Source organism: Scyliorhinus torazame, chromosome 16, assembly GCF_047496885.1.
Source record: "Scyliorhinus torazame isolate Kashiwa2021f chromosome 16, sScyTor2.1, whole genome shotgun sequence".
NCBI lineage: Eukaryota > Metazoa > Chordata > Chondrichthyes > Carcharhiniformes > Scyliorhinidae > Scyliorhinus > Scyliorhinus torazame.
In genome coordinates, this window is record NC_092722.1 from 166895316 (window position 1) to 166910472 (window position 15157).

At 48.3% G+C, this 15157-nt stretch overlaps 1 protein-coding gene across 3 annotated transcripts in view; it reads right to left on the reverse strand.

The window, feature by feature from the left end:
• Window positions 1-941: 941 nt before the first annotated feature.
• ccdc186 (coiled-coil domain-containing protein 186) overlaps window positions 942-15157 on the reverse strand; it is a 161884-nt gene continuing 147668 nt past the window's right edge. For all 3 annotated transcript variants that reach the window (XM_072479440.1, XM_072479442.1, XM_072479439.1), the window contains one exon: window positions 942-2331. In XM_072479440.1, the coding sequence (XP_072335541.1) occupies window positions 2251-2331 (81 nt within the window). In that variant the 3' untranslated portion in view covers window positions 942-2250. The remainder of the gene's footprint in view (window positions 2332-15157) is intronic.

Consider the following 15157-nt stretch of genomic DNA (forward strand, 5'->3'; position numbering starts at 1 on the left):
CAGGATGGTGTGTGGCATGGAGGGGAACTTGCAGGGGCTGGTGTTCCCATGCACGTGCTGCCCTTGCCGCCACTGTCTCCCCCTCCCCCACCACTACCAATGAATTTTCTCATGCTCAATTTATTTTCTCGCCTTTCCCCCCCAACTACTCAGCTCATCCCTATTATTCTCTTACACCCAGTGCCTTGATGTTTCAGACCCAAATAGCTCATCCACTGCAGATAAAATTGGATTTCTTTTCTGCTGCCAATAGCACGTAAGGTTTGTGCTTGTGGCAATTAACAGCGGTGTTACTTCCTCACTAAACAAACTGGCAAAGAGGCAGAATGTGTTTTGGATTAGACGCTGAACTGAGTCTGTTCCCTCCAGTGGAATTGAAAGATTCCATGGCACCACTTCGAAGAAAAGCAGGGGAGGTCTTTGCAGTGTCCTGATTTATATTTATCCTTCAAACAACATCGCCAAAATAGATGAACCGATCATCATCACTCTGCCTTTTGTGGGCCTTCCTGTGCACAAATTGGGTGCCATGTGTCTTACATTACAACAGTGACTACACTTCAAAAATGCTTTATTGGCTGTAAAGTATCTTGGGATATAGTGGATTGGGAAATGAGCTTTCTTTCTTATAGCGCAGCTCCTGCTGGATAAAATTAATTTGATAAAATTGATTTGTTAATTCAACATGAAAGAAATGTGGCTGAATGCACCATTATTCTGCACCTTTCACATAATAACTCAAGGCACATAGGGTATTCAGGGAATATACTTTAGGCACAGAACAGCCATGTGCAACACCCAAGTTAATGAAAGAAAATCCATGTCTAAAATTTGGAGTCAAGTGAATTTAAGGGAATTCACTACTCTTTGGAAATTAATGATTTACAGACTGAAATAAATTATAAATGAAGTTATTCTTCTGATAAGCTAGCATAACAAAATAAGACACAAAGTGTAATTTATTAATTCAATATGCCATATATACATAATATAGATTAAAACTTTAAAAACTGTTCGCTTTATACAGAAGGATATCTACAACTCAATTTTACAAATTAATTTTCAAAATAAACTACCACATCACTTTCACAATGGACTACAAAACTGAAAAAGTTGGAAAAGAAAATCAAAAAAATGAGCCTGCAATATAGACAGTAACAGATATGTACTGTGCAATTTGGAAGGTAATAATGTGAGCTTAAAGTGCATTTCCATTACATTTTGCAGGAGTAATTAGGTTTCTTATAAAAGAGTCAACTCTCATCCAATGGCAACATCAGGTTCCTGATTAAACAGTAGCATTGATTCATCGATTGAGAAATTTTGAAGTTGATAATTGGTCAATGCACAATTTGTAAGCAAGCCGGGCAACTAGTTATTAGTCATGTAATTCAGATTCCGGATCTTCAGCTCCTTTTGAAAGGTAATAACCTTTCTTTCAAAAAGTTATTTTAAAAATGTGACTATTTTCCAATATTGATAACATACAATTATTAGAAACTTCTTTCACTTCGGCATATGATAAAATCAATAGCCAAACCTATTCACTTGGTTTGCTTTTTGGGCTGATTAACTGCATTGAATATATCACTATTTTAGTTTACCAGACAATGCATTCATACAACAATGTAAAACACATGGAAATTAAATATTTTACCTCCAGAAGTGCCAGTAAGAACTTTTAGTGTCAAAGCAAGGAAGCAAAATTTGGCATACAGTAGGATGGATGTGCACTTTATTCATATACAACTATATGAATTTTGCTTACTAATAAATCAAATGGACTCTAAATTAAAAATCACTTCGGTTGTCAGCTAAAGATGACCAGGAGTTGCATTGTATAATTGCACCATAGTCCCCAAAACCTCAGGATAAACCATCCTTAAGTAAAATGCACGATATTCATTGCTGTTTTCTAAATAAAAAGCACAGAAGAATGGTCAATGTCCACTAATCGCAGATTGTAGCAGTCTTCTTTCACTATTTTTGTAGCAGATTACAGTAATGTGTGTGGCAACTTGGAAGTGTTAACATGAAATTTGCTTCAGAAAGTCAGATTCCAGAAATGTCAGTTCATTGCAGCATACTGAATATTTCAAACCTGCGTGTTGGTGGAAGCAACATTATCTTCTTGCGGAGTGCAGATAAGATATACTTGTCCGAGTCATGAGTGATGTGCGATCTCTGCCTGTCCAGCACCTGTTCCCTTGAATTCACAATGGAGTTGCTTAAATGGAGGACGGTGCCAAATCAATGCTTTAGTTGCTGCTCTAATTCGTGCTGGCACTTGATCAGACGTTCTATTTCTGTACCCAGCGTCTGCAAGTTTTCCTGTAATTAAAAATCCCAATGTGAAGTTTGTCGCATGCACTTTGTTTCATCCTTCACACGTTACTTTCGGTTGGTGCATTATTGGCAGGAACTACTGAAAAGTAAATATTTGCAACCCAGGTATTTGACAGGCAAATCAATGTTGTCATGACTAACCACTGTGCCATGACAGCAACTGTAGTCCAATTTTAGCAGATACATTACTATATAGTACAATAAAGCAGCATCATCTTGTGCCAAGTGTGTAAAAGCTACTGAATAGCCAAAGTGCTGCTGCAGCTATTGTTTCTAAAGCCAATTTTTTGCTGCATGTTAATCCTTCCCTAACACCTCTTCCAAAGTGACCTCCTGGGGAGTATAAATCTGCCCTAAATTGCAAAAAAGAAATCAGATGCAACATAGAAGCCACACAGAATAAAAAAATATACTTCATGGCATTCAATGTCAAAGACATTTGTGACATTTTTCCCTTCTGTCCGGAACTGTATAGTCTTTGTTTTTACAGATTCCTAAAGATGAAACTGTTAAATTAGGAACGTCTAAAGGAATAATGTAACTCAACTGAATAATAATAATCTTTTTTGTCACAAGTAGGCTTACATTAATACTGCAATGAAGTTACTCAGAAAAGTCCCTAGTCGCCACATTCCGGCACCTGTTCGGGTACACAGAGGGAGAATTCAGAATGTCCAAATTACCTAACAGCACATCTTTCGGGACTTGTGGGAGGAAACCGGAGCACCCGGAGGAAACCTACGCAGACATGGGAAGAACGTGCAGACTCCGTACAAACAGTGACCCAAGCCAGGAATAGAACCTGGGACCCTGGCGCTGTGAAGCCATACTATGGATGAAATTACCATAACTCATTTCACCTACAAACTGGAAAAAACTTCACAAAATTACATGTACTGAGTGCTTTTTGAACAGTAGAATAATCCTTTCATTACTTACATTCTGTTCAAAGAAAGAAATCAACATGAAGGGCAAATGGTTGAAAGAAAATTAAAATACTAGTTGCAGCAGAAAGTACTGCATATTGGCACTTTTTCACAGTGAGTGGTTCAGGTCTGGAATGCACTGCCTGGAAGTAATGGTTCAGGTGGTTTCAATCGAGACATTCAAGAGGGCATTAGATGATTATTTGAATAGAAAAAATGTGCAAGGGCATGGGGAAAAAGCAGGCAATTGGCACTCAGTCATTATGCTCTTTCACTCAAACAACAACAAATCAGACTACAGGAGGGAGACAAATCACTTGGTTGCATGGTGTACCAAAAACAACCTCTCTCTAAATGTCGGAAAGACCAAGGAACTGATCATCGACTTCAGGAAGCGTAGCACGACACTCTCTTCTGCATCAATGGCTCTGAAGTGGAGATGGTCGATAGCTGTAAGTTCCTGGAGGTCACCATCACCAACAGTCTGTCCTGGTCCATTCACGTTGATGCAGCAGTCAAGAAAGCCCAACAATGTCCCTACTTCCTACGAAAGCTAAAGAAATTTGGCATATCTGCATCGACCCTCAGAAAAGTCTACAGATGTGCGATGGAGAGCATCCTATCCGGCTGCACCACAGCCTGGTATGGCAACTGCTCGGTCCAAGATCGCAAGAAACTGCAGAGTGTGGTGAACTCAGCCCAACGCATCACCAAGCTTGCCACCCCCACACTGATTCTGTATATACCTCCCGCTGCCTCAGTAAGGCAGACAGCATTATCAGAGACCCCTCCCACCCAGGCATTGCCTTCTTCCAGACCCTTCCATCAGGCAGAAGGTACAGATGTCTGAAGACCCGCACATCCAGATATAGGAACAGCTTCTTCCCCACAGCTACAAGACTCCTCAACAACTCCCCCTTGGACTGATCTGTTCCCTGTAAGAACATTGTTCACAATGCCCTATGCTGCTCTTGCTCATGTATTTGCTTTGTTTGGCCCCTTGTTCCGCACTGTAACCAATCACTGTTTGTCGATGTACCATTTGTCAATGTTCTCTGTTGATTATTCTTTTTGTTTACTATGTATGTATTGTGTATGTTCCCTTGGCCGCTGAAAAATACTTTTCACTGTACTTCGGTAAATGTGACAATAAACCAAATCAAATCAAATCATTTGGAGATTTGGTGCAGACACGTTGGGCCGAATGGTCTTCTTCTGTGCTGTAACAATTGAGTTTGTGTGATCAACATCATAAATTTATATTGCACTTATCAGAAATGTCACAAGACTTTTGATGGGTCAGGAAAACACACAGAAAGGCAGAACAGGCAGATTAAGAATGAAAGAAACTTATTTCGAGAAAGATTGCAAAAGGTGAGTGGGGAGGTTTAGGCAGATGATCCCAAAAGAGTGAGACCCAAGCAGCTGAAGGTTCCATTGTTAATGGCGGAACACAGAAGGGACGTGGGGCCACACAAAAAAGTCAGAACAATTATGTGATCAGGAGACAGGAGGATGAAAAATATAGTGCTGCTGGAAACTAAAGATAGGAAGCCCAGTGAGGAATGTGTTTCTTCTTAATTTTCCATCATGTTTTATTTTAATTCATTTAATTATGTATCTTCAGCCTTGTTGAAGCAGTATGTCAGACAATACTTCCCACAGTATTAACTGTTGAAGGGATGGCCATGAACACACCCAACACCACACTCCTTGGAAGGACATTCACACCGCAGACAATAGATTTTAATATCTGCATTTTCAAATCCTATCCATCCAACCCTTGCCCCGAAATGGTCAGCCGCCCAGTGAGGAATTTAAAGGCAAGTACAAAAATTTGAAATTGAATGCATTGGGGAACAAGAAACCAAAGTAGGTCAGCAATGCAGACTGAACAGAAGTAGAATTTAGTAGGGTACAAACTGCTTTGAAAAGTAGAGTCGAAAGATACCTAAACCATGTAGGAGGATCACAATGCAAGTTGTGATCCTCCAGTGGTGGGGAAGCTATAGGAAGCAATTCTGAGAGACAGAATTAATCTGCATTTAGAGAGAAGGGAATTAATCAGGAACAGTCAGCATGGTTTTGTTAAGGGGAGGTCAGGTCTGACCAACTTGATTGAATTTTTCAAAGTGGTGACCAGATGAGAGCAATGCAATTGATGTAGGCTGCTTGGACTTCAGGAAGGCTTTTGATAAAGTCCCACACGGGAGACTGATAGTGAAGGTAAGAGCTCATGGGATCCAAGGAAATCTGGCAAATTGGATCCAGAATTGGGTGAGTGGCAGGAAGCAGAGGATGATGGTCGAAGTGTGTTTTTCCAACCGTGTCCAGTGGAGTCCCGCAGGGATCAGTGTTGGAGCCCTTGTTTTTTAAAAAAAATATGTTTATTCAAATTTTCCAACAAAAGTTTTAACAAACCCCCCCCACAATTACAAAAAGAAAGAAACACAAAGACAACAGTCAAAAATTATACAAAACTTTTACACTCGGTTTCCCCATATACAGTATCCCCCCATATGGCATTCAAAGGTATTCGTAGGGAACACCATCAGGGACGCAAAGGCCAGGATACCGGCCTCTTTCGCCTCCTGCACTCCCAGCTCATCTGTTACCCCAAATAGTGCCAACCCCCAGCTCGGCTTGACCTGGACTTTCACCACCTTGGACATAATCCTCGCGAAACCCCGCCAAAACCCATCCAGTGCCAGGCACGACCAGAACATGTGGACGTGATTCGCCGGGCTTCCCAAGCACCTCCCACATCTATCCTCCACCCCAAAGAACCTACTCAACCTCGCCCCTGACATATGCGCTCTGTGAATAACCTTGAATTGTATTAGGCTGAGCCTGGCGCAAGAGGAGGAAGAATTAACGCAACTCAGGGCATCAGCCCACAGACCCTCATCTATCTCCTCCCCAAGCTCCTCCTCCCACATGCCCTTTAACTCCTCTACCGAGGCCTCCTCCTCTTCTTTCAGCTCCTGGTAGATCGTCGAAACCCTGCCTTCTCCAACCCATACACCCGAAATCACCCTGTCCTGAGTCCCGTGTGCCGGGAGCAGCGGGAATTCCCTCACCTGCCGCCTCACAAACGCCCTCACTTGCATATATCTGAATGCATTTCCCGGGGGTAACCCAAACTTCTCCTCCAGCACCCCCAGGCTCGCAAACGTCCCATCTATAAACAGGTCCCCCATTCTTCTAATCCCTGCCCGATGCCAGCTCCGAAATCCCCCATCCATCCATCCCGGGACAAACCGATGGTTCTCCCGAATCAGGGACCAAACCGAGCCTGCCACCTCGCCACTGTGTTGTCCCCACTGCCCCCAGATCTTCAACGTCGCCGCCACCACCGAACACGTGCTGTACCTTGTCGGCGAGAGCGGCATCGGTGCCATCGCCAGCGCCCTCAGGCTCGTGCCCACACAGGACGTCATCTCCAACCTCTTCCACGCCACTCCCTCTCCCTCCATTACCCACTTACGGATCATCGCCACATTGGCAGCCCAATAATAGTCGCACAAATTCGGCAGAGCCAGCCCTCCCCTGTCCCTACTACGCTCCAGAAACACCCTCTTTACCCTCGGGGTCTTATTTGCCCACACAAAACCCATGATACTCCTACCTACCCGTTTGAAAAAGGCCTTGGGAATCATAATGGGAAGGCACTGGAACACAAAGAGAAACCTCGGGAGGACCATCATTTTAACCGACTGCACCCTGCCCGCTCGCGAGAGTGGCAGCACATCCCATCTTTTGAAATCCTCCTCCATCTGCTCCACCAACCGCGTCAAATTGAGTTTGTGCAGGGCCCCCCAACTCCCAGCCACCTGGATCCCTAAGTACCGAAAGCTCCTTTCCGCCCTCTTCAACGGCCGGGCGTCTATCCCCTTTCCCTGGTCCCCTGGATGCACCACAAAGAGCTCGCTTTTCCCTACATTGAGCTTATACCCCGAGAAGTCCCCAAACTCCCTTAGGATCCGCATAACCTCCGCCATCCCCTCCACTGGATCTGCCACATACAGGAACAGGTTGTCCGCATACAGCGACACCCGATGATCATCTCCCCCTCGGACCAGTCCCCTCCATTTCCTGGATTCCCTTAGTGCCATGGCCAGAGGCTCAATTGCCAATGCAAACAGCAAGGGGGACAGGGGGCACCCCTGCCTCATCCCTCGGTACAGCCGAAAGTACTCCGACCTCCGCCGATTCGTAGCCACACTCGCCACCGGGGCTCTATACAGCAATCTGACCCAGCTGATGAACCCCTCCCGGAACCCAAACCTCCGCAACACTTCCCAAAGATACTCCCACTCCACCCATTCGAAGGCCTTCTCCGCATCCATAGCTGCCACTACCTCCGCTTCTCCCTCCACCGAGGGCATCATAATCACATTAAGGAGCCTCCGCACATTAGTGTTTAGCTGCCTGCCCTTTACAAATCACGTCTGGTCCTCATGAATCACCCCCGGGACACAGTCCTCAATTCTCGTAGCCAGCAACATGCACATGCTATGCACATGCTAAGAGGAGCGAGATCTGTCGAAAAGACCCACACTGCAGTGGGTCCTTGTCCCGCTTCAGGATCAGAGAGATCAGCGCCCCCGACATTGTCGGGGGCAAGGTCCCCCCCTTCCTTGCCTTATTGAAAGTCCTCACTAGCAATGGGCCTAGCAGGTCCACGTATTTCCTGTAAAACTCGACCGGAAACCCATCTGGCCCTGGGGCCTTCCCCACCTGCATGCTCCCCAATCCTTTAACCAGCTCCTCCAGCCCAATTGGCGCCCCTAAACCAGCCACCTCCTACTCCTCCACCCTCGGGAACCTCAGCTGATCCAAAAATCGTTGCATCCCCTCTTCCCCCGCTGGGGGCTCAGATCTGTACAGATCCCCATAGAAGTCCCTAAATACCTCGTTTATTCTCACCGCACTCCGCACAGTATTCCCCCCGCTATCCTTAACTCCACCTATCTCCCTCGCTGCCTCCCTCTTACGAAGCTGGTGTGCCAGCATCCGACTCGCCTTCTCCCCATACTCATACGTCGCCCCCTACACTTTCCTCCACTGTGCCTCTGCTTTCCACGTGGTCAACAGGTCGAACTCCGTCTGGAGGTTCCGTCGCTCCAAGTAGTCCCTCCTCGGGGGGCCTCTACATATCTCCTGTCCACCCTTAAGATCTCCCCCACCAACCTCTCCCTCTTACGAAGCTGGTGTGCCAGCATCCGGCTCGCCTTCTCCCCATACTCATACGTCGCCCTGCACTTTCCTCCACTGTGCCTCTGCTTTCCCTGTGGTCAACAGGTCGAACTCCGTCTGGAGGTTCCGCCGCTCAGAGTAGTTCCTCCTCGGGGGCCTCTACATATCTCCTGTCCACCCTTAAGATCTCCCCCACCAACCTCTCCCTCTCCCTGCTCTCTCTCTTCTCCCTGTGGGCCCTGATGGAGATTAACTCTCCCCTGACCACCGCCTTCAGCGCCTCCCAGACTACCCCCACCTGCACCTCCCCGTTGTCATTGGCCTCCAAATATCTTTCAATGCACCCCCGCACACCTCATCCGCCAATAATCCCACATCTAGACGCCACAGCGGGTGCTGATCCCTCTCCTCTCCTAACTCCAGCTCCACCCAGTGCGGGGCGTGGTCTGAGATGGCTATGGCCGAATACTCCGTTCCCTCCACTTTCGGGATTAGCGCCCTACTTAAAATAAAAAAATCTATCCGGGAGTAGGCTCTATGGACGTGGGAAAAGAATGAAAATTCCCTGGTCTGGGGCCTGACAAACCTCCATGGATCCACTCCCCCCATCTGGTCCATAAACCCCCTAAGCACCTTGGCCGCAGCCGGCCTCTCACCCGTCCTGGACCTAGAGCGATCCAGTGCTGGGTCCAGCACCGTGTTGAAATCCCACCCCCCCATTATCAAGCTTCCTACCTCCAGGTCCAGAATCTAACTCAGAATGCGTTTCATAAATCCGGCATCATCCCAGTTCGGGGCATATACGTTTACCAGTACCACTCGCAGCCCCTGCAACCTGCCGCTCACCATCACATATCGACCTCCATTATCCACTACAATATTCCTTGCCTCAAACGACACCCGCTTCCCCACCAGTATTGCAACCCTCTGTTCTTTGCATCCAGCCCTGAATGGAATACCTGTCCTACCCATCCCTTTCTCAGCCTAACCTGATCTGCCACCTTCAAATGTGTCTCCTGGAGCATAAAGGGACTGAAGGCAGACGTGGTTAAGTGCGCGAACACCCGGGCCCTCTTGACCACCCCGTTCAGGCCCCTCACATTCCAGATTATCAGCCAGATTGGGGGGCTGCTCTCATCTCACAGCCCCCCCCCCCCCGGATGACTAGCCATCTCCTTTTCTAGGCCAGCCACGTGCCTGCGCCTCCCACACCCTCCAGTCCCCCAGGCGGCAGACCCCCACCCCGACCACCTCTCCTACTTCCAGCTCCCCTTTGGCCAATGCAGCAGCAACCCTATACCCCCCTCTCCCTCCCCTCCCCCCGCTAGATCCACATCTAGCCCTTTTGCTCCCCCCATAACACTCCCGTAAGTCAGCTGACTCCTGCTGACCCCGGCCTCTCCCACCATTCCATCGACCCCCTCCAGTGTGAGAATCCCCCCATCCCTCCCTGGCAGTCAGTGTGCGTTCCTCTCCAGCACCGCCCCCCCCCCCCCCCCGCCCCCCGTCCTTCCCTTGCGCGGGAAAAAGCCCGCGCTTTCCCGAGCCGGCCCCGCCCCCTCTGGCGCAGCTCCTTTTGCAGCCTTACCCCAATTCCCGATCCCCGGGCCTCCACTCCCCCTCTTCCTTCGTGGGGGTCTGCCCCTCCAACACCGACGCCCACACTCTCCAGTCTCCCCATCAAATCCCTTCACCCATACCATCCAGCACCCAAACCAGAGGAACATTCTCTAAAGGTAATAAACACCATATACACAGCAAACATCCCACAACAAACCCTCAATTTGAGTCCAACTTTTCAGTCCGTATAAAGCTCCATGCCTCATCAGGCGTTTCGAAATAGTGGTGCCGATCCTGGAACGTGACCCACAATCGCGCTGGCTGCAGCATACCGAACTTCACCCCGTTTCGATGGAGCACCACCTTAGCCCGATTGAAACCAGCTCTCTTCTTAGCCACCTCTGCACTCCAGTCCTGATAGATTCGGATCTCCGTGTTCTCCCATCTGCTGCTCCGCTCTTTCTTGGCCCATCTCAGGACACACTCTCTGTCCATAAAGCGGTGAAACCTCACCACTGCAGCCCTTGGTGGCTCGTTGGCCTTGGGTCTCCTTGCTAGGACCCGGTGAGCCCCATCTAGCTCCAGAGGCCTCGGGAAGACTCCCGCGCCCATCAGCGAATTGAGCATCGTGCTCACATATGCCCCTCCACTCCTTCGGGGAGACCCAGAATCCGAAGATTCTTCCTCCTCGGCCTATTCTCCAGGTCCTCAAATCTTTCTGCCCACCCCTTGTGCAGCGCCTCGTGCGCCTCCACCTTCACCGCCAGGCCCAAGATTTCGTCCTCGTTCTCCGAGGCTTTTTGCCGCACCTCCCGGATCGCCGCCCCTTGGGCCTTCTGGGTCTCCACTAGCTTCTCAATCGCCACCTTCATTGGCGCCAGCATTTCGGTTTTCAGCTCCTCAAAGCAGCGTCTAAGAAACCCCTGCTGCTCCTGCGACCACTGCGCCCATGCTGCTTGGTCTCCACCCGCCGCCATCTTGTTTTTTCTCCCTCTCACTTTTTGCTGCTCCAAGATCACTTTTCTCACCGCTCCACTCCTGGTCCAATCCATATAATGTCGGGGGACCTTGCTGTCACCTTCCCACACTGGAAGCAGTCGAACAATTGCCGTTGGGGCACCTCTAGAGAGCCCAAAAGTCCGTTCCCGGCCGGAGCTGCTGAACGTGCGACCTACCTAGGCATAGCCGCAACCGGAAGTCCGTTGGAGCCCTTGTTGTTTGTGGTTTATATAAATGATTTTGACATGAAGGTTGCCGGGTTGATCAGTAAATTTGCGAATGATCCGGAAATTGGTGGACAGGTAAATAGTGAGGAGGGCAGGAAGATATAGACTGGCTTGTCAGATGGGCTGATCAGTGCCAAATGGAATTAAATCCTGATAAGTGTGAGGCAGTGCACTTTGACAGGACAAACAAGGCAAGGGAATACATGATAAAAGGCAGGACCCTGGGAAGCACGGAGGATCAGATGGCCCTTGGTGTGCATGTATACCGGACCCTTAAGGTAGCAGAGCATGTGGCTTTAGAGGTTAAGAAGGCATATGGTATACTTGCCTTTATTGCTGAGGCATAGAGTTTAAGAGCAGGGAGGTTATGCTGGAACTTTATAAAACGCTGGGTAGGCTACAGCTAGAGCATTGTGTGCAGTTCTGGAATCCATATTATAGGAGGGTGTGATAGCACTGGAAAGGGTGCAGAGGAGATTTACCAGGGTGTTGCCTGGAAAGTTTCAGCTACGAAGAGAGATTGGATAGACTGGGGTTGTTTTCCTTGGAGCAGAGGAGACTGGGGATGGCCGGGGGGGGGGGTGGGGGGGGGGGGGGGGGGGGGGGGGCATGATTGAAATACATACAATTATGAAGGGCAGAGACAAGAGTGTTGGAGGAATTGATGACCAGGGCACATTTAAGGTCAGGAGCAGGAGGTTTAGAGGGGATGTGAGGAAAAACGTTGTCACCCAGAGAGTGGTGAGAGTCTGGAACCCGCTGCCTGAAAGGGTGGTGGAGGTAACCTGATAACATTTTAAGTAGTATTTAGATATATTTAGAAAACAAAAGACTTTGAAACTTTACCTGGAAGTTTATTTTCTAAACATTGTTTAATAGAGAATGGGCATTCAGTTTGGATCAGTATTCAGTGCATCATTGGCATAATAGTAGTCATTCAATCTTAAAATATTACTCGCCGAGTGCAGATGAACAACTTTTTAAAAATTGCTAATCAAAGTTATTTGATTTAATATTCCCTTAAACAAAGGACATTCTGAAGAATATCTTGTACGTAACGCAGAACACCAGAAATTAATGCCAGTCCTTCAGCAAGATCTCAGATGTACAGTTAATGTATCAAAGTTATGGTAATGAATTGCATTTTCATACAAAATGTAAGTAATGACTACTAAAACTAACTGGAGTTATTTTCTAGTAATAGATGTATAGCTCATGGCAAAAATGCTAATCTTTTTCCTCACTTTCATCTTGAAGCAGAATAAATGGAGACGAACAGAAAAAAAAAAACCAGACTGGGGGGGGAAAAGCTACTTGGAAAATGGCACGATTTCTTCAGGTTTTAAAATGTACAAGAGTAACAATTTTGAAGAAACCCACATAATCACTGGAGGCAGATCCACGTTGTAAAGTAAGATAGCTGCATTTCACTGTTATCAGTACGTAATAGAATACGGGTTGTGCATTTGTTAATAGCTCAGTTTTCTGTTATGTTTGATAATGAAAGTTACCAAGTTAACCCTTTGACTGAGATACAATTTTACATTTTCCCCCCAAAAGAATCTTTACCACAAATTTTTTTAAATAAAAAATAAACATTTTATTGAGGTTTTTTTTTGGCATTGTAATAGCAGCAATATAAACAATGTACATGAAAATATAAACATAGTGCAAATACCACCTCCCTCCCCAACAGGTCCCACCATTAACTAACCGCCCAATCTACGCTAATGTAACCCCTCCCCCTCTGCTGACGATTACTTCTCCGCGAAGAAGTCGATGAATGGTTGCCACCTCCGGGCGAACCCTAACAGTGACCCTCTCAAGGCAAACTTAATTTTCTCCAAACAGAGAAAGTTAGCCATGTCCGATAGCCAGGTGTCCGACTTCGGGGGCTTTGAGTCCCTCCGTGCTAGTAATATCTGCCTCCAGGCTACCAGAGAAGCAAAGGCCAGAACGCCTGCCTCTTTCTCCTCCTGGATTCCCGGATCCTGCAACACCCCAAAAATCACCACCTCTGGACTCAATGCCACCCTTGTTTTTAATACCTTGGACATGACATTAGCAAACCCCTGCCAAAATCCCCGCAGCTTTGGACATGCCCAGAACATGTGGACATGGTTCGCTGGTCCTCCCGCACATTTTGCGCATCTGTCTTCCACCCCAAAGAATCTGCTCATCCGGTCCACTGTCATGTGGGCCCGGTGAACGACCTTGAATTGAATCAGGCTGAGTCTGGCACAAGTTACGGTCGCGTTGACTCTACTCAACGCGTCCGCCCAAAGGCCCTCCTCTATCTCTCCCCCCAGCTCCTCCTCCCACTTTCGCTTCAGCTCCTCGGTCTGCATCTCCTCTGATCCCAGAAGTTCCTTGTAAATGTCAGAAACGCTCCCCTCTCCTATCCATCCTCTGGAAACTACCCTGTCCTGAATCCCCCTTAGCGGCAGGAGTGGGAAGGTTGATACCTATCTACGCAGAACGTCCCACACCTGCAGATATCGAATTTAGTTTCCCCCACCAATGCAAACTTCTCCTCCAGCGCCCTCATACTCGGAAAGCTCCCCTCTATAAACAAGTCCCCTATCCTCTCAGTCCCCACTCTCCGCCATATTTGGAACCCCCCGTCCATCCTCCCCGGGGCAAACCGGTGATTATCGCAGATTTGGGACCAGACCGATGCTCCCACTGCTCCCACATATCTCCTCCATTGCCCCCAGACTCTCAAGGCCGCCACCATCACAGGGCTGGTGGAGTACCGCGCCGGCGGGAACGGTAGAGGCGCACTTACCAGCACCCCCAAACTTGTGCCCTTGCAAGAAGCCACCTCCATACACACCCATGCCGACCTCCCCCTCCCATCCACTTCCTAATCATGGCTATGTTAGCCGCCCAGTAATAATTGCTAAAGATCGGCAGCGACAGCCCTCCCTCTCCCCAACTCCGCTCCAGCATTACCCTCCTCACTCGTGGGGACTTGCCCCCCCATACAAAACCCACAAGAACTTTATTGACTCGCTTAAAAAAGGACCGCGGAATGAAGATGGGGAGACATTGAAATACAAACAGGAATCTCGGGAGGACCGTCATTTTCACCGTTTGGACTCTCCCAGCTAGAGACAACGGGAGCGCATCCCATCTCCGGAATCATCTTTCATCTGATCCACCAACCGGGCCAAGTTAAATTTATGTAGCCGGTCCCAATCCCACACCACTTGGATACCTAGGTACCTGAAACTGTCCCCTACCAATCTAAACGGCAGTTACCCCAGTCGCCTCTCCTGACCACTCGCCTGGACCGCAAACATCTCGCTCTTCCCCATATTAAGCTTATACCCCGAAAACCGGCCGAATTCCCCCAAAATTCCCATGATTTCTTCCATCCCCTCAATTGGATCTGAAACATACAGAAGCAGGTCGTCCGAATACAGCGAGACTCTGTGCTCCCTCCACCCCCCCCCCCCCCCCCCCCCCAACCCCCCCCCGGACCAGCCCCTTGAGGCCCTCAGAGCAATTGCCAGCGGCTCTATAGCCAGCGCAAACAGCAGTGGGGAGAGGGGGCATCCCTGTCTCGTCCCCCGGTGCAGTCTAAAATAGTCCGAAGTCGTCCTGTTCGTCCGTACAGTTGCCACAGGAGTCTGGTACAGCAACCTGACCCAGTCAATAAAGCCCCTCCCAAACCCAAACCGCCCCAGAACCTCCCATAAATAATCCCACTCAACCCGGTCAAAAGCTTTCCCGCATCCATCGCGACCACTTCCTCCACCTCCCTACTTTCCGGGGGCATCATGATCACGTTTAACAGCCTTCTTTTTATCACAAAGTTAAAGGTGCCAAATGTCCAATTTCTTGGTGACTACCCTAGATATGCAAATGACAAGAAATTAAAAGGCAGTGCAATGA